Source organism: Nelumbo nucifera, chromosome 3 (genome assembly GCF_055504915.1).
Source record: "Nelumbo nucifera cultivar China Antique chromosome 3, China Antique-T2T, whole genome shotgun sequence".
Classification (NCBI taxonomy): domain Eukaryota; kingdom Viridiplantae; phylum Streptophyta; class Magnoliopsida; order Proteales; family Nelumbonaceae; genus Nelumbo; species Nelumbo nucifera.
In genome coordinates this window covers 18,060,695-18,082,950 of record NC_142651.1, presented here as the reverse complement: position 1 = coordinate 18,082,950, position 22,256 = coordinate 18,060,695, and the positions used below count along the sequence as shown (strand labels likewise).

Genomic DNA, 22,256 nt, shown 5'->3' with positions numbered 1-22,256 from the left:
TGCATAGGCAATATCAGGCCTGGTCATAGACAAATACAAAAGTCTCCCCACGAGTCTCTGGAACTTCTTCACATCTTTCAAAAACTCTCCTTGACTGTCTCCCAGATGATGATTAGATTCAATTGGTGAATCAATTGGTTTTACCCCCAACTTGCCTGTATCTTCTAGTAGATCCAGTACATATTTCCGTTGGGAAATAAAAATGCCCTTGTGAGAGCGGACAACTTCAATTCCAAGGAAATAACGTAAGGGGCCTAGATCTTTCACCTCAAATTGAGTGGCTAAGAATTTTTTTAGTCTCCGTATTTCAGCCTCCCAATCTCCTGTGATCACTATGTCATCCACATACACAATAAGAGTTGCAATTTTCCCTTCACCTCTTTTCACAAATAGAGTGTGATCTGATTGGCATTGTTTGAACCCCATCTGTTGAACTGCTAAATGGAACTTACTAAACCAAGCCCGAGGTGATTGTTTCAACCCATATAAAGATTTTTTCAACCTGCACACCTTTTGTTCACTGCCTTTGGCACAGAACCCTAGAGGTTGGGTCATGTACACTTCCTCTTCCAAGTCACCATTCAAGAAAGCATTTTTTATGTCAAATTGGTGAAGTTCCCAGTCAAGATTTGCTGCCAATGAAAGAAGAATCCTGATAGAGTTCATCTTGGCTACTGGAGCAAAAGTCTCTGCATAGTCCACTCCATATACCTATGTAAAGCCTCTTGCCACCAGTCTAGCCTTGTACCTTTCTACAGTTCCATCAACCTTGTGTTTCACTGTGAACACCCACTTGCAACCCACTGGTTTCTTCCCTTCAGGAAGGTCCACCAACTCCCAAGTGCCATTTTTGTGTAAAGCATCAATTTCTTCCTACATTGCATCTGTCCATTCAGGTTTAGACAAAGCTTCTGCCACATTCTTAGGAATGGGGACACTGTCTACAGAAGAGAGGAATGCACAGTATGAAGGTGAAACATGATCATAGGACACAAAATTAGAGATAGGATGATTAGTGATACAAGACCTAACACCCTTTCTCTTAGCAATAGGAATATTAAGATCATTGATGGTTGGTGAATCAACATTTAGAGGAACAGACATATCAAAAGGAGCAAGTGTACCTGGCTGATGAGACGAATCTGCCTCGGGTGAATCTGATGATGTTGGTTGCATAGTGTCAGGTTCCACGGCTCTTGAACTCTGTTGGCTTTTATGGCGACGATGAAAAACCCGAAATGGAGGAGGATTGGGTAAAGGAGGTAGTTGAGTTTGAGTCGCCTGTTTCTCCTCAACCCTACTCTCCCCCTGAGGAGAAACCGAGAAAAAAGGTTGATTCTCAAAGAAGGATACATCAATGGAGACATAGTACTTGTGAGAGGTAGGACCATAGCAGTGATACCCCTTTTGAGATAAAGGGTAACCAAGAAAAACGCAAGGAATAGCCCGAGGATCAAGCTTACCTCGAGTAGGGGACAGGTTATGGACAAAGCAACGACACCCAAAAACACGCATCGGAATGGTGGACAACGAGGCTGTAGGAAACAAAAGCTGATGTGGAGCCTTATACTCTAGTAGCCGAGAGGGCATGCAATTGATGATATATGTAGCACACAAAACTACATCCATCCAAAAACGTTTTGGCACATTCATATGAATTAATAAGCCACGAGCTACTTCGAGAAGGTGGCGGTTCTCCCGTTCAGCCACACCATTTTGTTGGGGTCTCCTAGCACAAGAGCTTCACTGAAGTGACCCACTTGAAGCAAAAAACTCTGTGAGATCACTATGGAAGTATTCCTTCGTATTGTCCGACCGGAAGATATGGATTTCCGTTTGGAACTAAGTGAACACCATGTGTTGAAAATCTTTCACAATTTTTGGCACTTCATCTCGAGATCGCATAGGGTAAACCCAGGTGTATCTAGAATAATCATCAATCAAAGTAATGAAGTACTTATAGCCAGCCTCGGTAGGTAGAGTAGCAGGGCCCCAAGCATCATAATAAACAATATGAAATGGAAATTCAGATCTTTTATTTCACAAAGGTAAAGAACTTCTACAATGCTTACTCAATTGACATGTTTGACACTGTAACTGACTCACTGACAAGGACTCAAACAACTTTGGAAACATAACTTTTAATGACTCAAAAGAAAGATGACCTAGACGACTATGCCATAAATAGGCTTGACTCTCACTTGACGAACTCATGAACTCTGTAGCCACAAGACCAGCTTTATTCTCCAACACGTAGAGACCATCCACCATGCTTCCTCTACCAATCGTCTTCCCCGAGGCCAAATCCTGAAGCACACATGAAGACGGAAAAAAAGTGACTGAACAGTTCAAGGAGTGAGTTAGACTACTAATGGATAGCAAATTAATAGGTAATTTCGGAACATGCAGTACATTAGGAAGGGTAAGGCCAAGTAGGAGAGGTATGGTACCTCGACCAGCTATGGTAGAAAAAGAACCATCAGCTAGTCTTACCTTATCTCTCCCAGAGAGAAGGTTATATGTCTGAAACAAATTTGACTTACCAGTCATGTGGTTTGAGGCTCCGGAGTCAATAATCCAAGGAGAATCAGTGGTATGAGATGACACATGGAAGGTAGTGGCAGCATTACCTGATGTAGACGCAAACGAGGTAGAGGGAGTAAGACCAGAATCCATCTGGCGGAAAGTCCTACCATACAATTCCAAATGTTCACGAAAGGAGTTGATAATATCTTCCTTAGGGTCAGAACTGGGATGCCTTTCCTGAGTTACCAAAGGACTAGTCTCTGTCGACGCCATATTAGCTAGGTTATACTTTTTCTGATTCTGCTGGCCTGATTTCTTGCCCTGATCAGGTGTTGACTTCTTACCCAAATCCTGTGCCCATTTAGGTTTTCCATGGAGATCCCAACATGTATCTCTCGTGTGTCGTGTATTCTGGCAGTGAGTGCACCAAAGTTTGCTCTTATCATCTGTTTTTTTCTGAGAGTCACCTGTTTTAAAACCACCTCCAACATTTGTATCTGAATTTCCCCGAACAGTTAGGGCAACTGACTCCCCTTCTACACCATTCATCACACTTCTTCTACTCTCTTCTGACTGCACCAAGGCATACACCTCCTGAACTGATGGCAAGTCTTTACTACCCAAGATCTGCACCCTGATGGACTCATACGAAGGATTCAGCCCTAGGAGGAAGGAAAGACTCGTTGTTGAGATACAAGTGACTTATATGCCTTTGCATCTCATCACACTTCCAATTCACATTCTAATAGTGATCAAGTTCTTTCCATATCGATGTCAAATCAGAATAGTACATCAAGAGACTCCTCTCCCCCTGCTTGCAAGTAGAGGATTCAGCTTGCAATTGATATATCTTGGCATAGTGTCTCTGCTCTGAATAGGTGGACTTCGCTTGTTCCTATATCTCACAAGCAGTTTCAGCCCACATAAAAGTCTTTCTTACTTGTGGCAGCATGGAAACCAAGAGCCAAGACATCACCATACTATTCTCTTGGTTCCACCTATCATATTCAGCACTTCCGTACTTCGGTTTCTTTACTCTCCCATTGATGTATCCTATTTTCCCCCTAGCAGTGATGTAGAGTTTTATTCCCCTAGACCACTCAAGGTAGTTCAGACCATCAAAGGGAATAACAGCCATGGGAAAACTCATATCCATTCCCCCACTCACTCCATTGTGGCTCCCTGAAATCTCTGAAGTGGCAGAATTCTCAGATGACATGGTCAAAACAAATAATCAGTCCCAAACACCGGACTTAGGACCCCTCCTTACTCCACAAAAAAAATGCTCCACTTAGTCCACACCCACACACTTGGGTTTGAAAACAAGCTGAGCACAAACAATACCAATTTCAAGACAAAACAGAGGCAATATTCGGCAGATTTCAGACCTGTACGGTTTTAACAGTCCCAACCTACCAGCCTTCCAAAATGTCTAAAACCATTAATCAGCAAGAGAGATCCTTACCACTTATAATCAAGTCAAATTATTGAGATGACAGGTCATCCTTGACCTACAGTCGTCTTAACACATGAAGCCAAAAAAACAGAGGTATACAGATCCGACAGCATTCAGCAGCCCAGATTCATTTTGGTTTTTCACTTGGTACACGACCAAGGAGGGTAAAGAAGAGAAAACGGAAGAACTATACCAGTTGTAGAGTTGTTTTCCTCAGTCCAGATTCAGATCTCTGTTCCACCCAGATTCAGCAAGTCTATTCGATCTGTTCTCTCAGTGAAGTTTGTTCGATATGCTCTCTTTAGTCAGTATTCCTACTCTGATACCATCTTGATAGTATGGCCGGCCATAAATAAGAGGAAGAGAAGAGAAGGGAAGAAGAAGAGAGAAGGAATTTGCAATGTAACAGTGTTGGCGGCGCCAGCTTTTATTATAATATATATAGGGCACCATAAATAAGAAGGGAAAAGACCCTTGTGCCCCTGCTATAAGTGAGTACAATAACAAACATAACAAAAGTGAAAAAATAGAAATAAAAAACACTTTAACTAGCCAAACAGACCCTAACACCAACAACTAAATTATTTCAACAGTATCATTGAGTTTTTTACTTTTTCATTCATCTTGTTTAAGGTAATACTATTGTTTTGATATCTCGGATATCTTAGGGGATGCTCATGGGAAGAACGAAAAATACCTCTCAAAATTTAAACCTAAATTTTCTACTAGGACTGGCATGCACGCACACAAGAAAGAAGACTATTAAATCAATTACTAGTTTTTAGTCTGCATAACAGACTCTTCCAAATGGTTTTGCACAGAAAACCAACAATGAAAAATAAATTCCTTATAGCCTTAACATAGAAATCTAACAAGAAACGAATTAAGTAATAATTACTCTAAAGAAGAAAAATACCGTGTTGCGTTTTGACATGGTCCTTGTAAGTTGTGCAGCAACACCAAAATCACCTGATCAACATGTTCCCAAATCCAGACATCATTATCATCAGTTTGTAAACAAAAAAAAAGATCCTAGATATTTCTGCTTCACACTGTGGATAGTAGGATAGATTGCTAATAACTGAATTTGAAGATTTTTGCCAGAGGTGCATGCATCCAAACTGTTGTTGCAGATCATATTTACAAGACTCTTTATGCATGATAAGAGGGAATATCAATGCCACTCAGTAGCGAAGCAAGTGAAACAGTTTAATTTAACCATATGGGAAGCAGTTCATTTTCCCTTTTCTCTTCTCTTTTTAAAGTACCTTTGTTGATAAATAATTATAAGATATATGACAAATATTACTCACCCAATTTAACCTCTCCCTGCTCAGTGAGCAAGATATTACCACCCTTGATGTCTCTATGGACCTTGAAAATTGAGTGCAAATAAGATAGACCCTACATCAAACAGAATACAAATTTAATCCCTTGGGCCTCAACCAATAATAAAATGTAAAATACATAAAGCGATGATTAAAGCTCAATGTTGCAAAAATGAGGAGCCAATTCAAGATAGACAACACATCCATGGGACCTATCAAGTGAAAATAAAGATAATAAAGGTTGTTCATCTAGACATTCAATAAAAAATAAAATTTTGCTGACACAATGAGCTTTTGGCTCAAAATAAATTGAAGTTATATATAAAATCAGGCAAGTTGTGCTTTCTACCAAAAATATTAAAGCTACAGAAAATTGAGATCTGACTCCAACATTGATAAATTCTTGAACCAATTCCCCTCAAGTGTATATTCTATGTAGTTTGTATAAAATGATGTCATTTATCAAATGCAACTTATGAAATAGAATGACACCTTCAATGCTTCTCTACATATATATGCTATCTGATGCTCCTCTAGAGGCTCCTCAGTGGTGTTCATCAAGTCAGCAACACTTCCACCCCCACAATACTCCATCACTATCTGCCAAGATGAAAATTTAAAAGAATTTGTAAAGATGTTGAGAATAATTCGATGAACATATTACATGCAAAACTTAATTCTACAAGGTCAATAGATTCATAAAACATTTGTTCACAAAATCAACAAAACGAAGAAGAATACACTTGCTCCTACCCAGAGATATTCTTCTCCTTGATAGCTTCCAAGGTAGCGGACCACATTTGGATGACTGCACTGTTGCAACATCTCAATTTCACCACGAATTTCTTCATAACCCTCCTCCTGGCAGAGATTAAATCGAGTCAACCATCAAGGTAAGCAAGGAGCTCAACCCAAGCAACCAAAAAATCAAATGAAGAAGAAAAGGTTTAATTGAATACACACCCCCTCACTTAGTGATATCACTTTGATGGCAACCAGCTCCGAAGTCCTTAAGTCTCTAGCTTTGTAAACAGCTCCATACGAACCTTTCCCTGCCATCCCCCACAAACGCCAAACATATAAAGCACAATCCATTCAGCTAGATAAAAATTTACCAATCCCAAACAGTATTTCCACTAAAATTCAGTTCAATCAAGAGCAACTCTACAAGCTCAAGCTGCACAACCCAATGTGGAAACAGAAATTCTGACTCACCGAGTTCGTTGAGCAACTCATACTTAGTGGAAGGATCTTCCCTAGTAACGCTATCAGGAATTGAACTAACTGATATCTTACATGGATGCTGCCAACTATCTTCGCCCTGAGAAGAAAAATTCCCTTTCTTCTGCTTCCCAAACCCTAATTCCCCAATCGCTTGCATACTCTCCACAGCCCTACTCATAGTGGAAGACGAATAAGCCCCACCTCCACCACTGCCACCACCGGTTCGCCTCACAACCGTCCCCGACACCGACTCTATATCATTTGAACGAAGTGTTGACTTCACCACAAACGTAGAGAAATTATCTTCCTCCTCCATTCTCCTTCTGGGGCTAGCATGATTCCGATCTCCAAAAGGCGAATTACGCGACCTCCTAACCGAGGCCATTGACGAAGACGACGAAGAAGACCGATTGCGGTTGGTTCTAACGATAACGGTCCCCGAGAAATCTCCATTGTCATCTTCGTCGCCATATTCGTCGTCGCCGGCGGTTCCGAAGTCCTTAGGGAGTCGTTGAAGTAGAGGGGGGAGAGATGAGTCGTCGTCGGGATGGTCTTTACAGAGCATCGTTGCGTAAATGTCCTCTTCCTCTTCTTCTCTTTTTCTGTATCCTCGGCTTCGACGTTCTTCTTCTTCTTCTTCTTCCTTCTCTTCATCTTCGTCGTCGTCGTTGTCGTGGATGACGACTGTGGAGTAAATATCGGATCTTTCACGGCTTTTGCGAGTGCCACGAGAACCAGAGGAGAAATCCATTGCAAGCGAGAGCGAGAGAGCAGACGAAGTTCAAGGAGGTCGTTGGAAGGCCAGATTGAGATTGGAGCTCAACCTGTTACCTGGTTGTGCTTGTGCTGCTTCATGGTGGACCAAGAACCATTTGCACACCAGCTATGGCAACTGGCAACTGGCAAACCAACGGTGGCAACGAACCACCGGCATTGGTTGAACCGGTACCCCTATTAACTTTTCGATTGTCTGGACACCCGACCGGCCATGTTGAAACCAAAACAATTTGTTAAAGCGGATAGATGCCTCGTTATTGTGCATGTGGGGATGTCAACGGGTCGGGTTTGCCTCAACCCTAACCCGATGTTACAGTTACTCGACCCGACCTTCCTTGGAATACATGATTTCCAAACCCAACCTGACCCATTGTCACGGGGTAGTTCTACAGCGGAAGAAACCCATGTGGCGTCCTGGCCAAAGCAGGCCAAGACAAGCCTTTATACGCTTAGAGGCTAGGAGTTGCTCGATAGGATGGCTCCACCAAAGTCAGTAGCACTGGATCATGACCTCAAGTCCAATGGCCGGGGCACTCTCCTGGCTCAGACCGGTCCATGGGAGGCGCCGCTTACGTGCTAAAGGGGGACAACCATAATGGAAGGCGACCATGCGCCGATGAGGTGACTTGGCACCGATGTGAAGGGTCTCTTGTATGTCGATGATGACAGGCACCTGTGTGCCATGATGATAGGCAACCGCTTGGGCCGGAACACACCCGTGCGCTAGGGGCAACGGGATAGCTCAATCAGCTTGGGCAAGGGGTTGGCGAGGTGAAGGGACATGCTTGAGCCAGGCCCGAATGCCAAGCCTCCCTTGAGTATCAGTAGCGCAGTGCCGGTCCAATACTGTCCCCATGAGCAAGTGTGCGCCCATGAGGAGCCCTGGTAGCCATGCTAGCCGTTAACTAGGGCCACCCCGCAAGGGGATGAAGGTCTAGGAGTGCCAAGGTTAGGCACCCAAGGAGGTCGACCACCCCTCCTCAAAGAGTACGTTAAGCTTTTGATGGTCTGCCTGAAGATGACATCAGTTCTCCCAAAAATCTTATAGGCGAAAATGACGGGCATGTCCCTAACGTAAGCCTGCCAAGCGTAGGCAAAGCTAAGCCTGTACTGAACCGTCACACCATGGCATTTCAATTGTATTTTTTTAATACATTTTAAAGGCCTAAAATCCATTAATTTAAGTTTGGAAATTGTTTTATAGAATTTAAGATGTCACTTTTCTCATTAAAAAAAAAAAGAAAAAAAAATCAAAACCAATATGTAAATAAATCTTAAACTTTAAAGCTATAGAATTATAAGTCAAAAAGTTACAAGAATACATTGTATATATGCAGGGTATCATGACCCGGTGAACGGGCCAGCCAAAACCCGAGCCTGACTCAGGTTGAATAATCAAAACCCTAACACAACCCTATACGGTCGGTTCAAGCCGGGTTTACTATTTAACCCAACCCAGTGACATCCCTAATGTCATCATCTTTCTATGTATATTTATTTTTTGATTTTTTTTTAAATTGAACCAAATAAATCAACTTCTTTAAATTCATCATCAACTCTCTATTCTCTTTCTCTCATAGTCTCGTTAACTCCTTTGATTATCTCTCCTCGTTAACCATTTCATTAACTCTCTATCTCTTCTAATAATTTCACTCCACTAATTCTCTTTCTTCTAAATTACTCCATTAAATTGGTTAAAGTTCATCAATTATTTTTCCTTTTTTTGTTTTTTTCATTTTTCATTTTTTATTTTTATTTTTTATTCTTTCTTGTCTCTTCATTATTATAACAAACCAAAAGCAATTTGCTTAGGGGTGATCATTTCAATTCAGCTCGAGCCCATGCCCGCATCAGGCCCACAAATTTCAGGACTAAGCTTGGGCCTAATACTTCAAGACCAATGTGAGCCTAGATCAGCCTATAAATAAATAACTATTAAAAATTAGTTAATAAAAACATCATAATTGGTTAAATCACCTAAAAATAATGAAAGAGTGAAAGTGAGTGGGAGAGAAAATATTAATCTCATCCAAATTCCACTCATTTCTTTCATATTCAAATTCTATTCAATTTGTTATTTATCAAGAAATTGTAATTTGAAATCTAATAACTAAAATTTAAAAAAAAAAAACTATTGAATTTTAACAAGTTTTTTATGAAGCAGCTATTAAAAATTAATAAAATTAATAGTTCATAAATTAAAAATTAAAATACATTTAAGTTCTATTTAAAAATAGCTAAACCATTTACTCTATGTAAAAATATAAAAATTAATTAAAATAATAAAACTAATAATGGCCCAATTATAAATGTCATAAGACTCGTTCTACTTAGGGATGATCGTCTGTAACTTAGCCCAACCCAGCTAGACCTACAAATTTCCTAGTTCAAGCAACTATTTTCTTCTAAAGTAGGTCTAGGTCAAGTTTACACCAAGCCCACACATAATGCAAGGCAATAGAGTTATAAATATATTGGATTTAGATTGGATCCAAATGCATCTGCATTCGATTATGAAATCTCTATATTCACATCCGCATCTTATTATTATGTTAGATTTTTGGATCAGATTTGGATTTAATCCACAACCATCTTAGAAAACTAGTTCTTTTTTTAAATATATACCTATAACAAATGTATATAAATACAAAACATTAAATTTATCAATCATATGCTTTATATAATTATACATAATATTTACATGTTTACATAATTATACTACATATATGCATAAAATAATAATTCTTTTAATTGAGCCAGATGGGATTAAATCCACATCTAACCCTCTTATTAATCGGATACAAGTTCTAACATCCAAATTTGGGATAATCAGATTCAAAATCAAATTGGGTGTCAAACTTTTGGAATCCATTAGCAGCCTTAGTGGGTAGGACCTAAGCTAAGTAACCCCTAAGCTTGACCTACAAGTTATATACATATATGGCAAATATTATTATCAAATAGTTAAATAACAAAATTTATATTAATATGTAGTTATAATTTTTATGATAAACTCAAATTAAATAAAACATTCAATTTGTAATAAAATCATAGTTTTTATAATTAACACAAAAAATCTTGTCCCTATCCCGGGCCTGGACAAAATATTATTATGCTTAGGGTGTGGGACGAGCTACAATATGCAACCTTAAAAATTCTTAACACATTATTAAAACCTGGCCCAATATATTTATTTATTTATTTTTATTTGGGAGGGGGAGGGGGGAGTCAGTGGGCTACACAATGGGGATAGTTCATCCCCCATAGCTCATTCAGCTTCAACACTAATATTTTTATCTAAAAAATAGTTTAAACCCCAAAAATAATGCATGCATAAGTAGAGGTGCAAGTTGGGTATCTGATTTAAAAATTTTACATTTTACATAACATAAAGCCTATTGTTTTAGGCCAGGACCAAATTTAACAAATGCTTAGCCCAAGTTGCAGCCTTATGCACGGTTGTATTCAGTTTGGTTCAATCTAGTTACAAATGTCACATTGCTCTTAGAGGTGCAAATTGGACATGTTGGGTCAGGTCGAGGATCAACCCAAGCAACCAAAGTCTTAAACCTCGATTTCGCGCTTAGATTGATTTAATTATGACTATAACCTAATTTTATATATTTACTAATATTGTAACATTTTATATATTTACTAATATTTATAAAAAATTGTAACATTTATTCATTAATAGAGTAAAATAAATAAAATTAAATACTAAGGCCAGTTTGAAAAGAGTACAAGTACAAATATGCACAGTGCAAATACATAAAAAATGCAAGGTTTTGCACTTTACATATTTGTATTTGTGCTCCCAAAATAAGCCTAAGGATGTGTTTGGTTGCAATGCAAATAAATTTGCATTGATGCAAAACTATGGCAGTGCAAATGATTTGACTGTAAATTCTAACCTATTTTTGTTTCAAATTTTAGCTCATTTTGTTTGATTGCAGTACAAATGAAGTAAATTAAGACATGAAGAAGAATAAAGTAAAATCTAAAACAAAATTAAACAATAATTACAATTTTTTACATTTGCACTTTCATACATTTGTACTAGTACAGATAAAATTGCATTGCAACCAAACACAGCCTAAAGGTTGAGGGTCAACCCAAGACCTTGAGATTGGACTTAGATTAATTAATTTAATTATGACTAAGAAAATCAATCTATAAATTAATTTAATTATGATTACAACCTAATTTTATATATTTACTCATATTTAAGTAATATTTAAAAAGTATAACATTTAATCATCAATAAGGTAAAATAAATAGAATAAAACACTAATAGATAATATGAAAATAATTATTTTATTAAGTAATTACTAGTAATTTATTATTTTTGTTAAAAATTATTAATATAATCAATCCAAGTTACTAAATTATTTTTACAATAAATTATTAAAATAAAGATTAATTATTTTAAGGAACATTTCATTCATTCCTTATAATAGTTTTTAGTTTCTATTGTTTCACTTTCCCTTGAAAACTCCATGCATTGCACAAGTCCCCTCTAATGAAGGTGAAATCCCATTGCCAACAGGCTAGGGCTGGAGGGTTGTGTACCCCATGAAGCATAAAAGTTAAAAATCCAAATGCCATATTTTTTTTTGGTAAAAATGTTTGGTGTATTAACACAATTAAAAAGTCATAAATCCTGCAGGCTAGAGGTGTTCTTCTTATGGGCATGTTTGTGTTTCATTTGGTTCACAAATACAACCAAAATTTTGTAAGGAATTTTCATTTTGTTGTTGGCTTTAGGACAAATAAACCATAGTTCCATCAAAATCCTTATTTTTTGGATGGGTTTGACTATGATGTTAACAAGACATGACACCAAAAAAACTTGTACCCAATCAAACGGCATCATAAAAGTGGTAACAAAGAATATCACACTTAAGTGTGATGTATAAATGGTTAATTAATTTTTAAGCAAATGATCAAGGTCCAAGCCTCTTAACTCTCATTTTCTTTAAAATGCAAATTTATTAAAGAAGTATATACATTAAATACGCATAAATGAATGAAACAAAGTGGTGGGTTAATGGTCACAACACAAGAATATATATAAATAAACAACACAAAAATATATATAAATAAGAAGTCGTGACTTCAAGTCTTACTAATAACATTTTGAAAAATTCCCTCATAAAATGACTTGGGTGCTGTATAAAATCGGGGCCGGCCGTTTCTTTCAGCTAAACCAATCAATCATTTGGTTCGACCAATTTCTTATGAGCTCCATTTGGGTGTGATTGAATCATCTGGGGTCTAATCACGGTTCAACCGATTTGACCAACCAGTCTGATTTGATTTTCTAAACACAAATATTATAATATGAATTGATTTTATACATTTGAGTCGCACAAAAAACTTACAATGTGTTGAGTCCAAAAAAGGAACCACGAATAGAATAGTGATTGTGGTTCTGTGCAGTTCTAGAAACATCCATAACCATGCATATCAAAATAACTATTATGGCTCAAAACCAATATTTTCAGTTTCAATTACTTTTTTTTTTTTTAGAAACTGATAATCATTTCATTCAAGAAAAACCAAACACTACAAGAAACTGAGACAGGCATAAAGGAATACAGAAAAAAAAAACACAAACAACCACAAACAAAGGTCCAGAAATAAACCTATATTGGAGAGACACAATGGGCTAGTAAGACTAGATTAAAAAACTCTTGAAAAACCATATCTGGCCACTGTATGCACTGCTTGGTTAGTTTCTCTCAGACAGAATTGAACTGTGAATTTTCTTCTACAAGTAATTTCTTTTATATCCCTGCAACAAAAGAGGATTTCTAGGTCTTCACGGCCATTAGCATCATTTATCCAATCAACTAAATATTTGCAATTGGATTCAAAGATGAGATTTAATTTGTTCATTTTATCTTCAAAACTAACCGCCTTCATAAGAGCTTGAGCTTCTGATTTCAGTGGAGACAAAACTTTTGATTTCCCAAAACCCGCACCCCAGCAACATCCCAAATGGTCTCTGATAATGAAGCCAAAAGAAGCCCGTCTAGAAGATTCCAAAAAACTACTATCAATATTAACTTTCATGCGGCTCTGATCTGGTGGAGTCCAAAAAACATCCTTTTTTGCTCTGACTAGTCTTGGAAGAACTTTCTGTTCTTTGCTGCCAGAGATGAGATCTCTCCACTATTAACCTGCAAATTTGAGAGATACAACAAAGGGATTTGGATTTTCATTTTCAAAATAAAAACAAATTTGTTTCTTTCCAAATGTTCCATAAAACATGAGCAATGTCTGCTAATTTTTCCAGATGAGTCTTTCCCAGACTAAGGAAGATATGCACTAACCAATCCTTAAAGCTCGGAAAGTTTCGATTATAGTTTGGATTAATACCGACACCAAACCCCAACCAAATGCATATTGATTTATCACAAAGGAGTAGAGCATGAGTAATTGTTTTTGTTTCTTTTCCACATCTTTCACAAATATTTGAATCTCTTAAACCCCTTTTTGCAAGATTTTCTTTAACAGCTAAACCATTTACATAGCATCTCCAGAGAAAATGTTTAATTTTTGGTTCTGATGGAAGTCTCCACACCAAATTCCATAATTTTTTATTTGGAGTGGAGTCTTCAGGAACTATTGGGTTTTCTTCTTGCATTTGTTTAGCTAAGAAATGTGTTGATCTAACTGTGAATTTCCCATTTTTGCTGCCTAGCCACATTAATTTGTCATCCCAAGGGTTTGGGGGGATCTCAATGTCTAAAATTTTTTGGGTAAAACCAGCAAGTATGGTAGAATTTATCATTTCATCATTCCAGCTTCCACTTGTATGGTTTATTAGATCAGCTTCCCTTAAGTTCTCACTGCTTTGATGCCCTGAGCCCATTAATTTGAAACCACTTATGTTTGGGATCCATAATCCTTCCAGACTTTAATATTGGTTCCATTACCCACTTTCCAGCAAATGCCTTTTTCTAGAACTTTCCTCCCCTTTAGGACACTCCTCCAACCCCGTGAAGGTTGGCTTTTTAGCTTTTATGCCATTTGAATCATTGTCATTCATGCTTTATGCCATTTAGGGCCTATTTGAGAGGGCCGAGCAAAAGTTCAATTGATTTTAAGCATTTCTGGTAAGAGCAAGGATGCTGAATGTGATGGCTGTTCAGCGGGTTGTGGAATCAGGGGGTGCAAATGGATTAGATCATCATCCAATCAAATCCAATCCTATTGTTGGATTTGGGTATCCCCTGATTCAGATTTTCGGATCGGATAATCGGATCCGATTAAAAAAAACTCGAACCAGATTCGGATTTATATTATGTATTTATTTACATATAATATATATGTATATGTTTTATTTATATTGTATTTTTGTAAATTTTTATATTAATTATTTTTATAAAAACATGTATATATATTGATGAAAATGGTTGAAAAAATATTTATATATTTTGTTTTTCTTTATTTAAATAATTATATTTTTTTCCTTTTAATAATTTATTAATTTTTAAAAAATAATTCAAATTGGATCAAATTCAGATATCTGGCATCTTGATTGGATTCAAATTCAAATTGGTACTTATGAGACTTGATCACATAAGACCTACAATATTTTGGATCGGATTTAAATATACCCTGATTCAAATCCCATATGATCCATTTGCATCCCAATGTGAAACAAATGATAATGTTCCACGCCAATAATAAAATACATGGAACCTACACCTTTCATAGTGGAGCCCATAAATTTATTACTAGCATAGAACATTATCATTTATTTCACAACCGGCTGAACAACCATCACATTCAACTAATCCGAATTATCCGGATAAGCTATTTAAAGAAGTTGAATGGAGAGGCTTCAAATGGTTGACTGACCGTTGATTTTGTTGTTTTGAATTTGGATCTTTCACCAAACAAAATTTACATGAGATGAGTCGTTACCAAGTAGGCAGTCCATGTCGGCCTACCTTGGAAAGCCAGAAGCCGTTGTGCTTCAACCCCTCCAAACAGGCACTTATATGGGGTCAGTTAAAATGTTAAATAAAACATGCTTTGCCATTTTGTTATACTAATGTAGGGTTCAAGAAAAGACAAGGGAAGTACTTTTGTTTAACTTTTATGAATACAAAAGTGAATCAGAAAGGGTGCATATTGATTGATGAATTTCTTAATTTTCTGGGTGCTTTTTTTTTAACAAAAAAAAAAGTGTCATCAGATTTGAACCAAGAGGGCTAATTATAGATGCAAACAGATACTAGAAAAGTAGCTTTTTCTTTTTTTGGTTTCCCAAAAAAAAAACTATTTTCCTTAATTTTACATGCAAAAAAACAGTAGAGCCCAAAAAATAAAAATATGGAAGATGGAAAAGAAATTTGGAATTATAGATAAATTAACTTGGTGGATCTCTTTATTTTCTATAAGACCATTTTATGAAGCTGCCTGGAATTGGATTTCAATTAGGCCATGTTTGGTTTGAAAGAAAAAGTAGAGAAAGGAAGGAAAATGCAGAAAAACTTATATAAGATTTGTAAAGGTTTCATTTCCTTTCCTTTCCCTACTTTTTCCTTCAAACCAAATATAGCTTTAGCACCAAATCAATTTGGTTCAAATTCAAAATGTAGTTGAATATTCAGAACGTGAGCTTCATAATTCCAATTCTCTTGCATTATTGTTTTAGAATCTAGATCCTAAATGCCAAGCATATAAAATATGATATAATTTGGATTATTGAAATTGTGATTGCTCTGTCAAAACCCTAGAACCAAACCGCAGGCGATAACTAATATCAACCTATTATTAGAGTCCAAAATAAATGGACTGGGGATATCTTACTTACAAGAATTCTATCCATGCCTATCCACAAAACACTATCTCCGTGCATTAAGAACATCTTCTGTACATAATAACATGCAAGAGGATGACATATTCTCCATGTGTGGCTGAGATGTTATGTGAATAGGTGTGGGTAGAGTGGTTGTGAATAGGAAGTCTGGACTCAAATAAATGGCCTGGATTACTCTAAGTCCCAATGTACAGTTGTAGTGTCCTGTGGGTAGGTATGGGTAGAATCATTGTGGGTAGGAGATCCAAACTCCATATTTGGACTCAAACATTGCAAAGTTAGAGTTGGCCCTGGAGCCCATTGCCAATTTGCCACTCAAGACCATCCCAGTTGACAGCCCAAACTGCCAAATTTAGACAACCAAATTTTATGAACAAATGAAGTATGTACTTTTTTGGTAGATAGGATAATAACCAGAAAACTATAATCATATAGGAAGCAATCCCCGAATGCCCAGCATTTCCCAAAATGTGCCTATAACTGTTTCTCCGGTCTCCCACTTGGGCTTATTTTGTTTGTAGTTCAAATTCATTTGCTTCGGTGCAAAATTATGGGAGTGCAAATGAGTTGGAGTCCAATTTTGGTTTAGTTTTGTTATAGGTTTCACATTATTTTGTTTGTTTGAATGCAAACAAAGTAAGATAAAAACTTAAGCAGAATAAAGTAAAACCAGAAGCAAAAATAAAGCAATTTTGCAAAATTCTCATTTGCATTCCCCATCCACTTGTACTAGTACAAATGAGATTGTATACAAATTAAAAGTGTAATTTTTGGTTCACTTTTGCTCCGGGTATTACTGTACTTTGCTTTAGGTTATTTTTTATTTCATCTGCATTGCAAACAAACAAAAGAAAATGAAATTTAAAACAAAATTAAATAAATCAGAATTTGCATGAAATTCATTTGCGCTCCATGCTTTTGCACCACCAATGCATTAGTGTCAGAAAGCCCAAATATGTTTTAATTCTGCTAAGAAACGACTTTCTCCAGTGATGCTAGTTTTACTAGCTTTTTCAAAGTGGCTCAATGAGAGCAGTTCAAAAAAAGCTGAAGATCTCCCAAACAGCCCCTAAATTGAAAGCCCCGGTTTTCTCACTATGGACTGCTCAAATCCAATCCAAACTCGAGTTATTAAAACTGAAGACAGGCTGCTTGATCCATATAAAGATAGTGCAAATATGTACATGTACGTCATTGCACACATGCTTTAGGACTAAGTGCATTACAGACACACTACTGAGGTTAGGTAAGTTCGAGTGTTCAACAATCAAGGCTAATGTTAAGATAGCTCAAAAAGATGTTACCCTGGTAAAATCTCGTCCACATCTGCTGCAAGGAAGGTTCTTTCTTGTGATCCCTAATTAGACATGGAAACGTAGGTTGTGTTTGGTATCATTGCCATTTCACTCTGAAATGTCTAAAATGTTTTTGAGTAGTGTGGGTGGTGCAAATTTCAATGGTTAGATGAGAAACTTGTTTGGTTAATGCTTAGGGGCATTCATTCCCATTGACCAAAAATCGTATATTCTTTTTTTAGATTTATGTGGGGATCAAGGAAAGTTAATTTTCCTATCCTAAGTGGGTAAATAACTTTCCCACTTGGGGAAAAGTTGTCAACACTTGAACGGGACAAAAATGTCCCTTGTAATAACGAATTTTTATGGCTAAAATGGTAATTGCTTTATTTATTGAGGAATAAAAGAATATGGGTAAATGCACTTACCCGGTTACCCAAGTAATAGCATTTATCCGGGTAAATAACTTACTGAAAAGCGAACAAAGCCTTAATGTTTATAGTCTCAACAGCAATGCTGACTAGGCCGCATTTATAGTAGATATGTGTTTGGTATGTCCTATTTTACATTGAAGTGTTTAAAATAAACATTTTAATTCTATGTAACACCAATCACACTTCCAATTACTGTTATGCCAATCTAATTGACAGGAATTTCCCAAATGCAGGATTTCATCAGATCTTATTTTTCTCCGGTGTAACACTGATCACGTTGAAGTGTTGTATGATACGTGATGCACTGTATCAATTCATTACCATGTCACATTGGATGACAGGTAAGTGCCATATCAGCTAAAACATTGTGAGACGCAATGGCTGTTGGGGGAAACCTCAATTTGACGTTTCCTCCAACTTCCCCTCGTTATTTTCAGACAAAATGTTTTTTGACAATTTGTAGTTAAAACAGTCTCAAGCCAATAAAAAATTTCCATTGCAATTCAAAATGCCTAAGTGGTGCTGATGTGTCAGGGTTTCAGCTAGAAACTACAATGGTACCAAACATACCATAGTAATTAAACAAGGTTGCAATACCTTCTAGTAGTTTCCAGGGGCGGAGCCAGGCATCCCCCTATGCCTTCAAAATTCTCATAAAATCTATTTAAGTTCCACTTATATTTTAGCCCCTTTACCAATGTTTCCTAACTTTTGGCTCTCTCTATCCATGTTTTCTAGGTTTTGGCCCCCTCAATAAAAAATCGTAGGACCGCTCCTGGTAGTTTCTACTTGTGAAAATGTTCTCACTTCTTCTTTAAATTGGGTTCCCGATTTGAAGGATTTACATAAAATCAGGCCCACCAAGCCCATTCAAATTTAATCAAGTTCTCAACCAGGGCTCCCCTAAATGCAAATATATTTATAAATGTACATGGATACAGATGTTTATAAATGCAGATATGAATAGACATATCACGTTGAGTTAGATGGGATTTCCCAAAGCCTCAACCCTAAACCAAACCTGACTTCATATTTTTCACCCTGTCATTAATCTTAACATGAGCTCCAGCCCAACCCAATATAAACCCAACAAGAACTGGGATAAGGCTCTATTTTCCAAACAAAGACCCACTATAAGGCCCAAAATTTAAGATCAACTGGTGCAAAAGATGGGGTTGGGCCAAGTGCAAGATGGGCCGACTACATTATTTGTAGCACAAGTGCTTCATGGTGGCGAATAGATGATGATTCATGGTGGCAACCTTGGCACATAAAGGCGTCACTGTTGTGGCTCACCTACCCAAAGAACTTATGCAATGATATCCGCATGACCCATAATATAATCATCTAATCATGTTGATTGTGGCATATGTCCTCTGTTAGATGGAAGTGGAACCCACGTTAGGTTGCATTTGGCATTCCTTATTTTAAGGATTTATCTCTTTTTTGCAGCTAAAATATTGAATTTTTAACTGCAAAAAAGATATAAGTCCTTAAAATAAGATTTTAACTGCAAAAAGGATATAAGTCCTTAAAATAAGGAATGCCAAATGCAGCCTTAGTGTGGTAGGGCATTGAGGTCTCAACACTTGAGAGTCTTCCCTCTTCCCTCTGGGCTGTACCCTTGGTAATACTAAACTAGTTACACATCTTTGTAGTCTGTTACTCTAGTTGTTGTCATCATTAACATCACCATATCATCACCATCATCGTCACAAAGTGCACAAAGTATGATTGAATATTTTATCTGACTGACCCATTCAAAAGAGGGTCACATAAGAAGATATATTGTGATGACCATCCAACTGGGCTGAATCAGCTGTGGGAAGAAGACCCACATTGGTGGGTTTAGATAAAATAGCAGTAGGGAGTAGGCCACTACATTTCATGAATGGTCTTTATGAAGAAGGGGACATTTTGGATTTTCAAACAGTCTGGAAGTGTTGGGGAAGAATCCAACAACAGAAGAATCTATGACCAGTCATGATCACCAAATCATCCTCCATTCTCCATAACCATTCGAGATAGATGTAGAGTGTTCTTCCTGAATTATTATTTTTTTCCCCATTCATCTTTCCAATTGAATCAGGCTTGCTCCATTATGATCTTCTGAGATGCCCCTGTTGCTTTGTTTGATATATTAATCAATTCTGTAAGGTAAAGGGAAGCTAAAAGGTGTCCTCTTCTCCTTCACATATTTATTCTAGATTTCTATAGGCAAGGTTCCTGGCTCTAGGGATGAGCAGGCGCACCTAAGGCTTCATATAATTGCACCTCTGGTTCATATATTCTTTATTAATCCCTCAGTTTGCTAATCCAAATCAGCTCACCACGGAACAACTTATTGGTGTGGTGGGTTTTGCTATTGTTTAATGTGACTTTGGCTAGTTGGCTTAACTAAAATTATATTTAGCTCATTGGTTGGACTCGTTCAACGTCCTCTGAATTGCTTCATCCAGTGTAGTGTATGCTTAGTCAGCTACTACGTCAGCATTGCACATGAATAAGCACTTCTCGTCCCTATTGGATTAAAATCTTCTTCCGGAATGTAACTGCTGAGCTGCCCCTGGCCCCAAGTTAGTCTAAGGATGGTTAACGTCCTCAGAAGTCAGATCCAATTCTGTTGAGAGGGTCTACGAAAGCTCAGCTAGTGATAATTTAAGAGAATGGATTAGATATTTGAAGGATATTCCACACCTATTAGAAATAAAAACTATTTTTTTTTTGGAAATGATGCAACAAAATAGATATTAGTATGACTCAATAAATTAAAAAAAAAATATAGAATTATTTTTAAAAGGTGGATTTTTTTTAAGAGGTTATACATACTATTATTACTCTCGCCCAAGTACGTTTAACTTCAGACTTCTCATAAGAACAAATATATTAGTGGAATTCGGATTGCCTCCTCACACCCACTTCAATGCTTGTTGCAGCCGCACAATGGGAACATCTCCCCTATTTGTTAGGAGGAAATCCAAACTGGTATTAGTGCTGGTATGATCGCACCCAAAGATAAAAGGAGAAAATAATAAAATTATATTTATATAGAATGACAGAAGAAAAAATCGAAAAAAAAAAGAACTTAACATCCATGGATTTTCATCTCTACAGAGGTGAAAAGATTCACCCACCCAAGAAACATATTGCAACTTGAGGTTTATGAAGGTACACATGCTACATACTATATTTACCGATTTTTAGAACATTGACTCTACACTTTTTTGAAACTAATCCCATCCCTAACATCATTCTCATGACCATTACTGCCCTCCATTGGAAAAAAGTGAAAACTTGAAAGAGAAGAGGAAAGATTGAGATTTCCCTTTGAAGCCCTAATTGGTTCTCAGTGGAATTGAGACCACCTGCATTCTCTAGATTTGAAGCACAAATAATGGTTAAGGAATACCATAGATTCCCTAGATATTTCTTTTTAAGCTTTTTACTTTTTCGTGTTACTTGCAGATGTCATGATCATCTCCATGCAAAAGAAATATCCAGCTTATCACTCTCAGACCAAAAATGCGTCCTACTTTTACCAAACCAGATGCAACTGAAACTGGTTTGGTAGATTTGATTGGTTCAACGTTTTGCATCAGAGAAATCTGATGGAAAGCATGCCCCAGATTGCATGCATATAAGAACTAATAATGGACCAAGTCTACCAAAACTGGGTGATCAGCTATATATCTCCCTGTGGATGTGGGTAATTGGTAAATGGAAATTGATGACGTAAGCCAGCCAAAGAATATTAGAGAGGATGCGAAGAAGAATCAGTGAAAAGAGGAAACGAGACAAGTTGCACATATTTGGACATAAAAAAATAGTGCAGTTTGGATATTCAACACCTATGTGCATTCCTTTATGAAGGAAAAGAAAGAAAAGGAGGAGAGCTTTTAAGGGTAAAGCTCTTCCAACAATATATTCTGCTAAGGATTTGGATCCCCACAAAAGAGCTGAACCATATCATAGTCGGGCTTGAGTTCTTATTCTTCAATCATTTGGTGATTGTACCCTAAAGTGGAAATCGAAAGAACACTTAAGAGGGTTAAAAAAGATAATCAATTAAAAAAAAAACCCTAAGGAATCCCATTTCATTTGATAAATTAATAACCATGTTTTCATTCGAAGGGTATGGAAAAGATAAAGAAGCACAAAGCATGCGAGCATAAAGAGGTAGCCAATGGATGAGAGTTGTGAATGTGGATGAAGGATGGAGGGGGCTTTCTATTCTTTGCTTTCTTTGGTCTAGGGATAAAGGAGCCTGTACTAATCCCACAATACAAATCTAGGACCCACATTGCTCAAAAGAGCATTCCTCTGAATTTATATACATTATTGCATTACTTATACCGTATAAACTGAATTAATACCATATCA

The 22,256-nt window shown here is 37.0% G+C and overlaps 1 protein-coding gene across 1 annotated transcript in view; it reads right to left on the bottom strand.

The window, feature by feature from the left end:
- Positions 1–7,414, bottom strand: part of SIK1 (Protein kinase superfamily protein) — a 125,558-nt gene extending 118,144 nt beyond the window's left edge. The window contains exons 1-6 of the mRNA XM_010262183.3: positions 6,526–7,414; positions 6,274–6,362; positions 6,064–6,171; positions 5,803–5,910; positions 5,296–5,386; positions 4,899–4,951 (exon numbers count right to left, since the gene is read on the bottom strand). Of these exons, the coding sequence (XP_010260485.1) occupies positions 4,899–4,951; positions 5,296–5,386; positions 5,803–5,910; positions 6,064–6,171; positions 6,274–6,362; positions 6,526–7,285 (1,209 nt within the window). The 5' untranslated portion in view covers positions 7,286–7,414. The remainder of the gene's footprint in view (positions 1–4,898; positions 4,952–5,295; positions 5,387–5,802; positions 5,911–6,063; positions 6,172–6,273; positions 6,363–6,525) is intronic.
- Between the last annotated feature and the right edge of the window lie 14,842 nt (positions 7,415–22,256).